This window comes from Haliotis cracherodii, unplaced genomic scaffold, assembly GCF_022045235.1.
Source record: "Haliotis cracherodii isolate W230 unplaced genomic scaffold, xgHalCrac1.p SCAF_6, whole genome shotgun sequence".
NCBI classification, from domain to species: Eukaryota; Metazoa; Mollusca; class Gastropoda; order Lepetellida; family Haliotidae; genus Haliotis; species Haliotis cracherodii.
In genome coordinates this window covers 37,022,274-37,039,726 of record NW_027266319.1, presented here as the reverse complement: position 1 = coordinate 37,039,726, position 17,453 = coordinate 37,022,274, and the positions used below count along the sequence as shown (strand labels likewise).

Below are 17,453 nucleotides of genomic sequence, written 5' to 3'. Positions count from 1 at the left end.
TGACCATACATGTACATGTATGTCAAAAAGCTATATGGCAGCGTTGGGATGTATGTGAAATTATAGATGGTGAGCTATCAACCAAACGCTTTATCTGCGAACGATTATTCGACGAAAATCGCTTCAAATGATTTCTATAAAAGGTCAAATATCCAATTCCACAATATTCCCACGCTAAGCTGTCTTCGTGAGTCTTTCTTAGATAATTAAAAAGCATTCGATAGGATATGGCACGATGGATTATTTTACAAACTACATAAACTAGGCATTAGAGGTAATACTCTCTCTCTCTCTCTCTCTCTCTCTCTCTCTCCACTTTGGATCGTTTTGGTGGAATTTCACCAGACCAAATGTAAGTGAAAATGACAGACGACGAGCCAAAAGGAACAACTGAATTCGATACCTCGCAGCATAACGTCGTGCGTCAATCCAATGGCAGGACCCGTGTCTTAAGGTGTCAAGGTGACCGATACGTCAACCCACGTGTTCTTGAGGCGTTATGATGTGGGGTAGAATAACTGCTACAAAAGGGACTCAAGTGCTTGTGATTGATAGGCATTGAATACTTTGAGATGCTGGGGTGAGATTTGTAAACGACCGATTTAACGTTATTTCAGCACAGCGGCAATCCCGACATTGCACCATAATAACGCCGGACCATATGTTGCTTGAGTTGTAAAGTAGTTAGTGACCAAACGAGAAAAAAGATGTTGAACCCACCCAGAACAATGTTGTTAAAAAGAATCTGCTCTATATTAAACTACAACAAGCCAGTTCTTTTGATGCAACTGATTGTGATCAGTTCAAATTCGGACCTAACGGTCTTCGCCTGCATTAGCATAAGGAATGGTGCTGTCAATGTGTTCATATGTGTTTTCCATAACTGGATCCTTGGTCTTCTCATCAAGAGATATGTAGTTATCTTCAGGCTTCTTCTGTAAAGCATCCGGTTGACACTTCAGTCTGAAATATACAGCAATAAGCAAGTAGTACACAAGATGATTTGTTACATAGAGAATATCACCTTAGTGTATTTTGATATCAAATATATCAACACGATATAAAAAGTGGGAAAACAACGAGGCTTGTCGAGGAGTTTTTCCACTTTATCAAGGAGTGTTGATATATTTAATATCAAAAGTCACATGGGTGAGATTATAATTATCATCCAACATCATTCTTCCAGCTTTTTCAGTTTGTAGACAGTAATAAGCAGTGTCTGGTACGCACTGGTGCACTGGTTTGCGAAACAATGTGATGCAATTTCATAGCAGCGTATCTACAATGTCGACATCGCGTGATCTCACCCAAACGATATTTCCTGTGGGTTGGCTGGTTGGTTTGTTGCTTAACGTCGCATTCAGCAATATTTCAGCTATATGACGGCGGTCTGTAAATAATCGAGTCGAGGCCAGACAATCCAGTGATTAATATCATGAGCATCGATCCACGTATATGGGATCGATGACATGCATCAACGAAGTCAGTGAGCCTGACAACCCGATCCCGTTAGTCACCTCTTACGGCAAGCATGTTCGCCTTTTACGGCAAGCATGGGTTGCTGAAGACCTATTCTACCCCGGATCTTCACAGAGCCAGTTTTGGATGATAAATTTGGATGATAAATTCTATCACCACTAGTTGTTTCTTGTTTGTGATGCAGAGAAATGCAATCCTAGTATTCAATATCTATGTAAGGAGAATGTCTGGTACGTCTCTGTGACTTTTTAATCAATCCTTATTGTCTCTTTAATAATTGTCTCAATCAATCAATACAAGTATCGCCAAATGTACGCTCCACATTCGTACATGTTTGTACGAATTGATACTTTCTTTGAATACTTGACGTACATGTACATTATCGTTGTAGGTATAATCAACTGAAGTTCTGTGTAAAAAAATAAAATGAATTTCATGTTATATTATTGAGTATGAATGCAAAGTAAAACAATAATGAACGACGTATCATCAATATGATAAACAGAATCTGTAAGTTAGAGTTTCTAATGTAAATTCATTTTGTGTTTGTCTGTCCATTTTACAATGATCTCCGAAAGAAATATATAAAAGATTATTTAATAGCAATGTCACCGATAAACGCCTTTGTAGTTATGCTGACGACAAAGGACGAATCAAATTTATTAAATCTTTCTCTTTATATTAAGCATGCATTAGCCAAAAGAAATGAATTAATCAAACAACGTGTATATCCCAATGTGTAACATATATAATTGTATCTACATGCGTAACTCTTTCTTGTATATGGGCCGGTGGCGTTTTGTACAATAAACTTCTTTGACTTTGACTTAATGTACAATCATTCACACGGAACCATTTACTATTGCTCAATATTATGAACCCTCTTTTCATGTTCATGATATATTACACATTACAAGATCCTTACCTTCTGATGTAAAAGATGGAGGTCAACAGAGCGATAACAGCCAAGACGAGAAGTGTTCCGAGTGTTGCTACAACTGGCGCTTCCCGGCTTAAACATCCTGGTGTTGCCGGACACACTGTACAACATTGTTTGTGAAGACAAGTAAATCATTCATATTCCTTAAGACATTATGTAGTCTTTACAAATGCCTTGATAGGTTTTACTAAGTTCCTTTTAAAGAGAAGTATTGACTAAACAAACGAGTTTTATAATATTGATTAACCGACAGGATGACTAAACAAAAATTGTAAAAGTCGACTTCAAAATGTAAAAGACAGTAAATAGATTTTATTATTTTTCCTATTGAATTTAGCGTCCTTCCTTGACACAGGGGCTTCATTAAGTTGCCCTGACATCCTTCAGGACACTCCCCACTGGACTTATCACAGGTCAGGGAGTCTTTACATTGACCGCATCGTGACATGCAGTCATCCCCGTACATACCATCAACGCATTCTGGCGAGTAGACGACATATATGTTTTTGCTGAATACTTTATTTTTATGATACATTGGCAAGGCTGCAGCGACCAGGGAAGGGAGAGTTGTTATCATGTACAAAGAGTGAACAATTACATCCATCACATCGAAAATGCATCCCACCTTTACAAGTGGGTTCTTGAAACCCTGGCTGACAACCCTGGTCGCATGTTCCATTGATCTTGTTACAAGGAAGGTTTTCTTTACACTGGCCACACTCAGACTGACAGTGGTGTCCATGACGACCGTCACTGCAAGCTGTAACAAATAAGATTTACCATGAACAAAAAGACAAAACGTTTCAGGTTTGTTGACAATAGTGGAGATCAAGTACCTACCCTGTGAACAGACATCTGGCCACCATCCAGGTTGACATCCTCTGGGACATTTCCCTGTCACCTTGTCACAGACAAAAGTGCCCAGACAGTGACCACACTGAGATGGACAGTTGACACCATATCGTCCGTCCGGGCATGCTGTAGACAGTAACATGAGCAATCGTCACTGAATATAAACTCTTAGCGAGGACAAGCTTTGATTAGGCCGTGAGTCACACAGGTACAAATGTGTACATTTTGTGAGCATAAGACATTACAACATAAAATCATGTCAGGCACATATTGTCCATTATTATGGTCAAGTACATGTCAACCATTTAGTTCAGGTTCCTATATACATGTAGGCATATTTAATGATTGTTTAAAGTTTCTACTATTTTACAAAAAAAACTTTTCATGTAAATTACAGGTATTGATCGGCCAGCTGTATCATATATTAGACACAAAATTTCATAAATGCGGTATATCATTTCATATTCATGATGATATATCCTAGAAACATCATAGGTACATACTAAGTAGGCAAATGTTAGCACCAAATGCCTTGCACTTACCAAATATTTCCACACTTTGGAAGTACTTATCAGAACTGGCGTAAATTAGTTAATTAGTAATGGATTATAGGCTGAACTTCATAATGTTAAAGGGACACATGAGGGTTAAATATCATGAAAGGGCCAGCAATAAGAAGGTGTTAATTATGGAATATACAATGCACGTTCACTTTTGTCCATTTTCCAAGACACTGATCCCTTTCTTATTTTACTGACTTGTCACAGCGAAACAGTTTGCTCAAATGACTCAAGGTTTTGTGGATATACCTCTATGACATCATGTAAATCACAAAGAAAGATTATCATTACGCAATTCCGTGTATGTGAGGCTCGGAACCTGTACCTGATTGGCAATGTATTCCCATGTAACCTGGAGCACATCCACTTAGACACTGTCCAGTGATCTTGTCACACACTTCTGTGTTTTGTGAACAGTGACACTGTTTGTCACACTCCTCATCAAACCAGCCGTCACTGCAAACTGAATATGAACATGATAAAAATACATACATCAGTAGCCTATTAAAATCACATTTCATGATTCATGAATAACAAAATAAAATCAACAACACATTTAGGAGAAAACGGGAAGACAATCTACCATTAAAAGTGAAGTATATCGGTCTTTTCTACTTTTTCCTTACGAACGCTTATTTGGAGACCTAGTTTATGTAATGTCATTTACACAAATAACCTCGTGCGAAGGTTCTTCGATGCCGCAAGAAGTTGGTAATCGGGCGATTGAACGTTTGGTCTGTCCACAATTGTCTCATCAAATACTTGAAAATGTGTAACCAGGCTAACTTCTAACTGGATATTTCTCACACATTAATCTATTTTGTGAAAGCCAGTATGAAACACATTTGTTTAAGTGGGAGGTTAGGCACCATACCACAGTTCAGTGGATTTGCCTCCCTTACACCAGTGTGTTGGTAATCGTAAACCGATCACGTGACGCACGTGACTGCATCAAGCCTCTTTCCGCGGACACCAGCAAGCAGCCAAAGGCGAATCACATAGGCAACATATTATTTATCGTCCTTGTGTAATTTCATATCCGTACGTTTGGTGAGAAGAACGATGTAAGGTCGGAGATCGCGGAAGCGGAAGATCCAAGCACCCAGTGACCGGAGATCGTCGCGGAAATCGGCTCGAGTCAACAAATCAACGAATCGAAGTTCTCAGCCCGGCGATGCAGACAACATGGCGTCAACTACCGACACCCGGTCATCGCAACCCATCGCGAGGAATGGATCAGGTGATGTATTACCTCATGTTTCCAATAATGATGCACGGTTTCATGTAGTGATAGGCTTAGATACCCCAACTATCCCACTAGTACAGTCAGTAAATCACAACACACACGCACTCGCATCTGTTGCCATTGACAACGATACGCTTAACATGCCTAATGCTAAGATTGCAAGCAGTGGTGACAAAATGGTTGCTTTGTCAAAAGACAATGTTGGTAATTTCATCCCCCAACCAATAAGGGATAAAATACACAATATGTAGATCTGGCCACCTCATTAAGGGATTGGATAAGGAGCAATGTATGGATAGCACTATTAGAGTAAACTCAGTGGGTCAATTGGAAATGTCACGCCAGTCGAAGGACATACAGTCAGTGGAAGAGTGGACAACAGCCTTTATCATATTTGTCAGCATATACCTGGAGAAATTCCCCGAAAGCCAGTAGCAAATGTTTAAATATTTGCACACAATTAGATTGGCCGTCAGCAGGGGCCAGGGTTGTCAAAATTATGATAATAGGTTCCACTGAATTGATCCACAGACAAGGCATGGGGCACAATCAACGCGGAATTGTGGATGCTATACATGAATGTCACTCCTCAACCTGTGAACCGCAGTTTCACAACTTTCAAGCAGCCTTCACAATCTCCAACTGCAAACACCTTAAAAGTTGTTTTTTGCTGGGATTGCAATGACCCTGGTAAATTGTGTCACAGGCAACATTGCCGTTTTCCTCATGTTTGTTATCAGCGTGGTGGGAGCCACCCATTCCCTAAGTGCCGATTAAACCAATCAGTTAGAGGAAATCAACCAACCCCAGAGGTTAATACATTTCAGTTTTGCAACAGACACCTCCCAAAACGTGCAAGCATTGGGCCACTCACCTATCAAAGTAGATAAGCTATTGGCATACCTTGAGTCTACCATACCCTAAATTTCCACCTTCTTCCAGTGGATAGTTCAAAGTTAAATTCTCAAGGTTAATGCAAAACTCGGACGACAACCCATGCGGAGGATATGGAAGAGATAAGTCTAAATGTCAGTTAGTCCTGTCAACATTATTAGCAACTTGCGACGAACTCGGAATCCCTATAGCCAGTCACAAAACAGTAACACCAACAACATTAATCAGCTTCCTTGGATTTCAGCTAGACGCAGTCAGAATGGAGTTAACCATACCAGCAGACAAAATACAGGATGCTAAGGATAAACTCAAAATCATGTCAAAATCCACAGCAACCAAACAGCAAGTCGAAAGTCTCATTGGTTCACTAAATTACATAGGTAGGCCTATTTCCATCGGCAGGGGCTTCCTACGGAGATCCATTGATTAGATTTGTGGTATAAGAAGCCCCATCATAAATATAGCGTTACAAGGAATATGAAAGATGATTTTCAGATTTGGCTTTCATTCCTGGACAATCATAATGGAACGTCATTATTCCTGGATCAATGCTGGATTACCAATGAAGCATTACACCTCTACACAGACAGTGCATCAGGAGAGTCATGTGGGTTTGGAGCGTACTTTCATGGACGCTGGACCAACGGTTCATGGCCTGGACATTGGAGGACTTTAGGCCTAACACGAAACATCACACTGCTGGAATTCTTCCCAGTCTATGTTGCGGTTAACATTTGGGCTGATGCCCTCAGGGGCAAAAAGATAATAATAAATAGTGATTACCAAGCAGTTGTTTCCATACTTAACAAGTAGTCAACTAAATGTAAGAATACTATGCAGTTTCGAGGCAGTTTGTACTTCATTGTCCCAACATAAATTTATTAGTCAAAGGTCAATATATACCTGGTTTTAAAAACAGCATTGCAGATTCCTTATCTCGTTTTGATCTTCAGAAGTTTCGTCAGCTGAAACCAGAAGCCAGAACCAAACCGACACCAGTACCCAAGAATTTGTGGCTTATCTAAAATCCGAGACCTTTGCTTTAATTTAGGATCAGTCTCGAGCAATACTCAACACACCTATACATCTGCATTAAGGTCATTTGACAAAAGATTTGGCCTGTGCCGGTAGATGATATTTTATGTTACATAGCAAGTATGAATAAGAAGGAAGGAACTATAGTTCAATATCTCTCAGCTCTTGGCAGACATAACAAAATTAACAGCTGAACTGATCCTACTGAAAACTTTTTAGTTCGCAAATGCATGCAGGGATACAGAAATACAGCAGCTCTGGTGTCGACACCTGATGCAAGACACCCAATCACAATTGACATGTTGAAGAGGCTGCCTAGTGCCCTCCAGGCTATTTGTACATCAGGTTACGAAACTTGTTTATTTACTGCCATGTTTAACTTGGCATTTTTTGCAATCCTACACAGGCAGTGCACGCTAAGATTTGCTTTTCAAAGAATGATCAACATGGCAAAGGCACAACTCTGATAATCGCTGCTAAGTCTGATCCTACAATTTGCCCAGTCAGGTCATTAAGTGCATATCTGTCTTTACGCTCAGCCCAACCAGGCCAGTTCTTCATCCATTTGAATGGTAAAGCCGCCACCAGATATCAGTTCTCCGCAGTACTCCGGAAAGCCTGACAGTTCCTCAACTTTCACATACAAAACTACAACACACACTCTTTCAGGATTGGAGCCGCTACATATGCAGCAACACAGGGAATACCACATGAGCTACTGCACATTCGGCAGATGGAAGTCTGCTGCATATGCTTAGAACATTCTCATCAATATGTTGTAACAACTCATTTTTGACAGAAATATGGCTTGTCGGCTCCAGCCTTATCTACTGAGCTCACTGGAGAGCAGTTGCAAGCCCAGTGGGATTGGACCTGGGTCTGCAGAAGTATGGACTCAGCTTAACACTGTACGGGAGTAGGGAAATGAAGTGGAAATCATTGTTGCCATTTCTACAGAAAAAAACTAAGGCTCAGTCCTCCACCAGCATGACTCCTCCTTCATTTGGGAGGTAACGACCTTGGGGACGTGCCAACCACAGTATTATTACAAACGCTGAGACGGGATCTTACAAAAATTCATCACATGATGCCCTTCACACAAGTCATATGGTCAGATGTTCTGCAGAGGGTCACATGGCGGGGTATACCAGACGGCAGAGTAATGGAGTGCAAGAGGAAAAGATTTAATAGATTTGGTAGGAAAGGTGTACTAGACCTTGGAGACCGCGTTCTCGGGCACAATGAAATTAACATAGCAGACATGGGTTTGTTCAGACAAGGATTGTGTCCACCTGCGGGCATTGGCAATGACATTTTCGTGAACGCATTCCAGGGGGTCTTGAGTTATTTACGGTTTTGTCCTCATCCAGGCGTTCATTTCAAAACTCGTGTCGTTTGTATTCAGTTCTTATGCTTAATCCTCAGGGGAATGAGCTTCCTATAAACCAAGCTCGTGGCAGGCAACTCAATTTTCTCATGAACACTCATTAACTGTAAGTAAGTTCAGCTTCAACATGCTAACTGCACCTCATGTAGTGTACCCAAACCACAGAGGATGACAGTGTATGTAATGACACAGGATGGCCTGCACCTCATGTAGTGTACCCAAACCACAGAGGATGACAGTGTATGTAATGACACAGGATGGCCTGCAGCTCATGCCTCACGTTGTGTTTAGCCACGGAGGATGAACTGAACTGTCATCTCTATTCCGGCCCGTTTGGTCATGTGTATATTCGGGCCCATTTGGTCATGTGTATATTCCGGCCCATTTGGTCATGATGTGTATATTCCGACCCATTTGGTCATGGTTTGGTAGTTACTCCATTGCGTCACGATGTGTACCCAGCTTAACCTCGGACGCAAGCAATGTAACTGCATTTCTGTGTACTGTGTAACACTGCTTGTCGCGACTTCCGCCTGTATTGTTATGTAATAAAACTGCGCCCGTGTTTTGACACTGAAGCATCGTGTTATCTTTTGTATTCTTTGATTCAAACTTAAACATGCTGTGATACTACTTAATAATTATCCCAAGCAACGTTAAACCCCAAATGTTTCGCTCACACGATCAATGGTGTAACTAAACCTACCAAATATCTGCACCTCGCATAGCGTGAGAAAAATGCTTGTCTGTATGGTGAGTGTGTTTCCTGTCAGTGGTTGTTGACATCTGACGTCAGCTATAGCAGGCGGATAGATAGTGGTTGGCCACTGGGTGCACAGCTGTTCACCGACGAATATCTTCATGCCTTGGTTTCTCTCTGGATCGGCTTCAATGGGAAAATGTGCAGTGCTTTGAGGGTCAGGTGTTGTTTAATCACCAGATTGTTTAGCGCCATATTAAATGGAACAGCAACACACTCTGTCATGCACGAACACAATTCCTAAAAGACATAAAATGTTACCTGAGATATGAATGACCATACCTGATGACCCCAACGTAGCTATACTGACCTGCTATTAAGCAGTACAAGTAACACACGCCATTGATACATTTAATTTTGTTAATAACATTTTTTATGTGAAGTTATGTGTTGTTCAACATGCTACATTTTATTGATCAGTTTCGTATGAAATGAAAATATTGATATTTTGCTACGAATACTCACAGTCATTACGTAGATACAGCTTGATGCGTTGTTTCTGGTCTGTGTTGGCGGTGTCCAGGTACACTGTCCAAGTTTGGACTCCCCTGTCTGTATGTGTGCATGTCAGTGGTTTACTATAGAAGTCGTTGGTAGCTCTGCCATCTACAGCATATTTGGCCTCGAAATGGTGTGATTTATTCCCTGTCAGTTGATTGTTTTCAATGTATGTACTGCTCTGGTTGGCACTTCTTCCTAAAGCAATATTTTCTGAAGAGAGAGAAACCATGTGCAACAACATGTACACATCAGAAATGGTGGAAACTGTGCCAGAAGGTTCATGTGTGGCCGTGCACATTATCATAACACTTAAAAAGACGCTACAGATCCAACAAGGACAATGATTTCTCCAGTGATTGGTTAAATTTAAACCGGAACGGGTACAATCACCTTGCTCGTGTACTGGTCTGCATAACAGGAAGGAAAAACAAATACTACCGCCGAATACTCACGTGTCTGGCAGTAGGAACCAAACCATCCCTGTTGACATCTGTCTGGACTGCCGACTTGGGTACAGGGAGTAGATGGGAACGTGGAACAGGCAGTCACAGTGTCACAGTGGCACTCGGCATCTAAAGAGTTGTTTCGGTTTTTTGTACAATGTAGAGACTTTTACATATCAAAGAGACAGGAGAGAATGGAGAGGAAATAGATGTATTTCGTGTTCCTGTCAATGTGCGGATATCTACTTTTACACATAAAATACACAATTGATAATGTAGATGTAGATTCACCTTCCTACTTCATATCAAGACTACCCAGCCAGGGTGACAATTACCATATAAAACATAGCATTACATGCATAGTTGATACGAAAGATAATATGTAAATAACATTATACCAACCAGTGAGTGTCCCAGTGATGGAGATCAACAGCACCCCAGACAATAACCATGCCATTTCGTCTTAGGTCTGTGTATTGGGACAATGATAAAACGAAATAGAGACTTGCGTTCATTCTACAACTATTCATATTTCATTTACCGACATGCATGAATATCAACCACACATACTTATAGAGGACATGCTACGTGCCTATAACACGTTCTACTTTCAACTGGGACGACCTTTGTAGCTGGGAATCTCACCAATTTTTACTTATTGGCAAATTTCCCATTAAGCGAATTTCCTGCCAAGCTTGCCCTGACATTTGATACAACCATGTTTCTCGATCCCATCGAAACAATGTCTCAGTAAAAAATAACCTGCCAGAAACATTATAAATGTACAAGACTTATGATGCCTGGAGCAAGTTCTACCTGTCGAGAGGGTCTAGAACAGGCCTATAACATATCTCTATGCCGGAAACGTTCACCCAGTTTCCGTGTGGCGAGATATTAGCACATTTGGACAGTATGAACATATTCAGTTAGGGGAAAACTCTCACAGAAAAGAAGTATGGTTCACAACGTTGTGGGTTTCAATTTTAACACTATCTGCATGTTTTCATGTGCAAATCTACTTCATTATAAAATGAAATTGCAATATTATAGCTGTTACTTTGAAAAGATTAAATTATGAAAAAGTATTAATAACCTCTACCACTGTAGATACATCAATGTCAACAGTACCATGTTTTTTTTTCATAATGTTTGTTTTTGACTGTTATATTACATACATATTTCATTTAAAATGCGCCATATTCTAATTACTGCTTCTGAAGGTACCACATATAAATTACAATTAGTTTTATCTTCTGATACAAGATGTTTTTCATGTTTTGAACTAAGAATTATTTTTACCTCAACATTTATGCGACCTATAACTTAAAACTCATTCATGGATTCTTTTAGAATTGGGGATACACATTATATACCAAACGAAGAGGTGCAGTTCAAAGTTTGATGTCGATAAGTGTATTTTCTGAAACAATATTGCATTTTTCATGTTTTGAACTTAGAAATAAGTGTCAGTTGTGGGTATTAGTAAGCCCTGTTCACCTTTAGCCTTGTATATTTTTTAGAAATATATATGACGAACTGTATTCTTTTGACACTTTAATATAAACCGCAATGAAATGTCACTTTATGGTTTTTTCCTACAATTCGAGACATTCATTTCCTTTTCAGTAAAACAGGGGCTGGTTTTGATTAATTTCAGACTCCCGCATCCCTCTCCCACCCATCTCTAAGGTTGTATGTTATGTTGGTCCCGTCGGAGTGAGGTACTAGATGTCAAAAGTATGACGGTGTGTCATATTGTAATATATTTTAAAAAATAAACACAATTTGCGTTTTCTCCTTAAACATGAAAAGGTCCGGTAGCGATCCCTGTGGTACACAAGCTATTACTTTAGTGTCAGACAGATTGTTAGCGAATTGTTAAGAAATCAGTCAGCCACTCCAGTAATCGTTAACTTTCAATTTATATATAAGTCAACAATGCCATTATGACTGCATGGATCGGCAAAATCAAAACAAAGCATTTGAGCGTGAGGTTTAACTATAGCTTCAGGTATACCGACGGTCTGTTGTCGTTGTATAAATGCCAAATATCCAATTTCAACTGATTTACCCGTCTGAATCTGAAATAAAAGACAACAGTGAAACTGGCTCGGCAGTTTGATATTTTGATCCATGCATAAAGATTCAATGACAAAACACTATCGACAAGAATGTATGACAAGAGGGATGACATTAAATTTCCGACAGTAAGCTTTCATTTTATGTCAGGCAATATTCCAGCCTTTGGTGTCTTGATTTGACATTCCTTTAGGTACAGCTGAGCAAGCCCTTTCTGTGACGTTTCAAAGAGCGTCACACGCGTCGTACGTCTCTTGCTTCAAAGTTGTTTGATCAGGGTTACAACTTGAAAGGCTTAAGTTTTCAATGTGTTTTGTGGTAGACATGTGCTGGACATTTCCAAATTTGACACAGCAATGTCAAAATGATGTCCGTTACAATTCCGCATTATAAATGGCACCACATGTTCTCTTGTGTTTCAGGTGAATGATTAACTTGCATTTGCATGTGTTTGTGACGGTGCCATGAGTGGAGCAGCGTTGTGTATCTCAAACCGATTCGTAGATTTCAGCATATAACAGTTACATTGAGTCATAATTCCTTTACTTACTCAAACACGTATGTACGCGACTTTAACATCTTTACATTCTGTTTTATATAGGACCACATGCATTCAAATGCCAAACATAAAAACTCAGATTCATCCATCATATCTATACAGGTTCAAACTGTATTTTCAAGTAGGATGTTTCAGGTGTACATAGCAAAGACTTTGGGAAAAAGAACATGATATTTCTGAATTATACAATCAAGGAATCAGATCTCAGCACAGGTTATTATAGTGAGCCATTTCACTATCAACTGTGTTCCGTGTTTTGAAAAATGTTGAGATTAATGAGACAATAAGATCGCCCTTGCATGCAGATGAAAGTTCAGTGAGGTTATATCCAAACTGCAAAAACTTGTGAACCAAAAGTACAGAAACGTTGTGGCGTGGGGTGTATGTGTTGGGTGCGACACCATTGTGTGTATTTGTAGCAGTGATCAAAAACATAGAGCGAAGCATTCTCAGGTATGGTTTTACGAGCAAACATTTTACACTCCTGTAATAGCCCACATGGAATGCGGATATGAACCCAACTGAAAATATTTGGGGAATCGTGAAGGACAATATCAATCACTGAACTGTCAAAACATATATGTGATATGAAAACAGAGCTGGTGAGATATTGGGAAAGCATGACTCATGCTTTTCTAACTTCCTTGACAGGCAGAATGCCTCGCCGCATTAAAACCTGTATTTGGAAGAGTGGTTGTCTGACAAAATATTGAATAGTTTGCTGTTTTTGTTGCTTTAGGTAAGCAGTGTTTTCTTGGAAAAAACATGTATCTTGGTCTATGACATAATACATCTATAGTTTACAATGTTCTCATTCTCAATCATTTCTCGCCAAACTATAACAATGATTTGTGTACATAATCACATATAACTATATCAGGGTCTACATATTAATCACATGAGGAGATAAAACTCCCATATATACCAGAAGTGAGGCGTGGTGAAAAGGGGATTTAATCTTCCGTTCGAGATTATTGCATTTACAAAGAGCGCGCGTGCGTGCGTGTGTGTGTTTGTACTAGACCGGACTAATGCCGATTTTATAGTGCTTGCCCACTGAGATACGATGCCTCAGTTGAACAATATACAATACACCAAGCAGACACAGTTTACTGACTCCGAGCCAACCAGTCCTTTTTTTTAGCACCTTAATGCCGAGCGCCAGACAGGGTCTCAACAACCACCATCTGTTCATGTCTTTTGGTATGACCCATCCGGGTATCGAACACCCGACCTTCCGCCTTCCGGGCAGACGCTCCACCACTAAACCACGTTTGCAGTGACCAGCAAGTGAACTGAGTCATATGATCGAGGAATTGTGTTTGTGACTTCCCTGCATGATCTGTGCAAACATTGTTTGCGTTTGGCTTGATTGTTAGATAGTCTCTCTAGGGTACACATGTTATCAGGTATTTTAATGATAATCATTGTGTGAGCGTTTTTTCACACAGAATAAAGGTTACAATGTTATCTCCCGTTGCCACAAATAACACATATATCGGTGTATATGGATATTGTAGCGGAGGCATCAAAAATAGCTCTGAACATGAGTCATTGAATGGAGGTTTGCTAGCCAGGGTTACTACCTTACGGGGTGGTCCTGTCCTGTGCACTTGTGGAGATGTTTTCATACAAGATTGACATTCTGAATCTGAACATCGACACACGTAAGCTGTACAGTCCGTATACTAGTTGACCTAATCATACGATTTAAAACCATTAAAATGCCCCGTGCGTTGACGTTCTGTTTGCATTTGAACCTCCAGTGTTTTTGCTGGTGGACTGAAAAAATCTTTATCATACCCTCACTTTTTCTGTGTCAGTCAGTGTGTTGCAAAGTGAAGATGTTTCGTGATTGCGAATGCAATGGTGGGTGCTGCTGGTAGGGCAGGGTGTGCCTATCCTTTTGCTGAACACCGTTTCTCATTTCTAGTGGTCCATCAATGTAATTTTCGCAGCTATAATGTATGATACGTTTATCAATAATCCATGTAAATATTATGTACCAAATTTAATTTCAGTGACTAAACCTTCATTATGAGTTATCAGTTTGTTTGTTTCAGTGATCCATTAATAAATAGATCACATATGTTTTGCCTGTTGCTCCTAAAGGAATCTGTTTCGGCGGATAATCGAGACTGATTATTCTCTGCTGTTGATGTTTCATATTATGCATAGACGTATAATGCATAGACATTACACAGGTTGTCAGATGGAGTGTATTGCTGGCAGCAAACCCGAGTACTCTATCAATGTCTTTCAACAGATTTGGGAGGTACCAAATCTAACGCACCGAGAACAATGGGGAGTCGAACAATCTGGTACTTGTGATGCAACCGTGACATATCGAAAACGACGTCTGCATATTTTCACTTTTCATGCCAGTCGACTTCATCCAAGCGAAGGACTCTGCAGGGTTGCTGATCCTCTCAACACACTGCATATAAACTAGATGTACTGGTAATTCTGATAGCCCTTCCATTAAAAAGTGAGTCTGGGCCGATTTGATGTGGCACTTAGCTTGGTTGACACGCATTTCTGTACCGTCCAGCAGTACTAACATCAACAAAATCAACACTGACATTGAGATTATGCACCACATCGTTGGCTCGTTTGAGAAAACGGTGGAATGCCTCGTTTTCATCATGAGGCCATGACATGCTTCACAATAGGATCATCAGACAAATAAATGTGTGCAAAATACAATTCTATCATAAAGACCCTCCACGTTAATCAAACCACGCCCCCCATTATGATTGGTAAATATAAGCAATTGAAGGAAGAGCGAGGGAGCAACATAAGTATTTGTGGCTTTGACTTTATTGCAAGCGTTCAGATCTAGATCTGAACTCCAGATTTTCTTAAGTCTACATTTCTATTTCAAGTATTTGTGGCTTTGAAGAAGTAGCAGTAGCAGTAGTAGTTGTTGTTTTGATGGGGGCGAAAGGCTCTAGGGGGAGGCTATGGACTCATATTAGTATAGATGAAAAGTCAAAGATGAAAACATTATCAAAGAAGTCAAATGCACATATTGGAATGGATCTCCCAACATATAGTGGGCAAGGGGTTGTTAATGTGTTGATGTGAGTTCATAAACAACCAACAGTCAGATGTCAATCTGTATACGACCGTTATGTTCGTGATCACGTGTATTGTGTAGCCCTTCCTTTTACGTACAGGGCTCTTTACATTGGAAGTTTTAAAGTAAGTAATGCATATTTCAATGAACACGGTAGTTTAGTTCAGCTGAAATATGTAATACACAATCGGTCATTTTTTCGAATGTGTAATGATTTAATTATTCCCATTTGATTAATCTTGTGTATGCTTTTTGTTAACTCATACAGACGTATAATTTCAAATACAATTCTGATGTATAATATCAATAATAATTATGCCATATAACCAAGACCATAGTAAGTTTATATCCAAAATATATTTGAATCTGTATCTTGAGCAAAAAGGGATGATTGGGAATCAGACAAACATGGAATGATTGATCATTTATCATTCAGTAAACACAATCATCATATCCGTTATATCATTGCATCGCTGTTATACTGACAACATAACAAACAAACGTATCACAGACTATATTTCCGCTATGTCAATTTTCAGCAGAAGGGTCAGATTCAACATGGGTGGTTCAATGTTATCATGTATTGTTTACAAACAGCATTGTTTACAAACTAACCATCTAATATACAAATGACAGGCTAAAGAAGGGCATTTTGCAATACATGATTTTCCAAATATATATATATATATTACAGGAAACAAGTATAATCAGTGATTAAGTCTAATGACTGAAAATTTATACAATTCACACGAGAAGCACACAGCATAAGATTACCAGCCCCATGTCAGTACTCACCTCTCACATCAACAACCCGTAATCGTTCTCATATGACGTCCCCGCTCGCACAGGTGCACATGTGTCGGCAACCAGGACGTGAGTGGCGTCAAGCAGGAACGTGTCACATGATCAATAGTACACAAATTGTGAGGGTAAAGATAAACAAGATACGAAAGCATTTATCTAAAAACCGCACACACCACTTCCCCATACACTTTTATGTTGGCATGAAAGGTTTTAAGTAAGCACATAGGCATTTTCAAGTTGGAAGAAAATGACTACATGACCCTTTTTTATGGATAGCAATTTCTGCCTAGTAAGTGTATAGAGTAATATATAAATATAAATCAGGATGGTTACTAGGTGGGATGAATTACGTGACCAAGATGGCGGCAGCAGGTCGGTTTTCAAACCCACTGAGAATAATTCTTTCATCAAACGCACATCAAATGGATACTAAAGATCTAAAATGCTTATCTGAATTCCTTAACAATGTGAACAATACAATTGGTAAATTGTATTAGTATCCAAGTATCCCATCCATTTTTATTGTTCTTGTTAAATGCTGTCATATTGTACATAAAAAATAAATTGTATATAATTGTATCCTATGTACCACCGTGGGTGTTTTTTTCTGAGAATATATGAGTTTGAGCTTGACAAAACCAATGACTTAGGATTAATGTACAAAGATAACAATACAATAAAGAAGCCAATGAATTAGGATTAAGGTACAATGATAACAATATAATGATGAAGCCAATGGGATGGGATTAAGATAACATTATAATGACGAAGCAAATGAAATTAACAGGAAACGATTAATTAAGTACACTGAAGGTGTAGTGGTGACAAGGATCTG

At 39.5% G+C, this 17,453-nt stretch overlaps 1 protein-coding gene and 2 pseudogenes across 1 annotated transcript; 2 read left to right on the top strand and 1 right to left on the bottom strand.

The window, feature by feature from the left end:
- Positions 1–815: 815 nt before the first annotated feature.
- Positions 816–14,366, bottom strand: LOC139446408 (uncharacterized). Its single transcript, XM_071227734.1, has 9 exons — positions 14,306–14,366; positions 10,107–10,226; positions 9,619–9,864; positions 9,100–9,279; positions 4,157–4,294; positions 3,045–3,179; positions 2,798–2,899; positions 2,405–2,519; positions 816–963 (listed from the first exon to the last, which is right to left on the bottom strand). Exons 1-9 carry the CDS (start codon positions 14,364–14,366, stop codon positions 816–818), a joined length of 1,245 nt encoding a protein of 414 aa, XP_071083835.1.
- Positions 5,017–5,894, top strand: LOC139444717 (uncharacterized; annotated as a pseudogene).
- LOC139445261 (uncharacterized) lies at positions 7,576–8,497 on the top strand (annotated as a pseudogene).
- Positions 14,367–17,453: the final 3,087 nt, after the last annotated feature.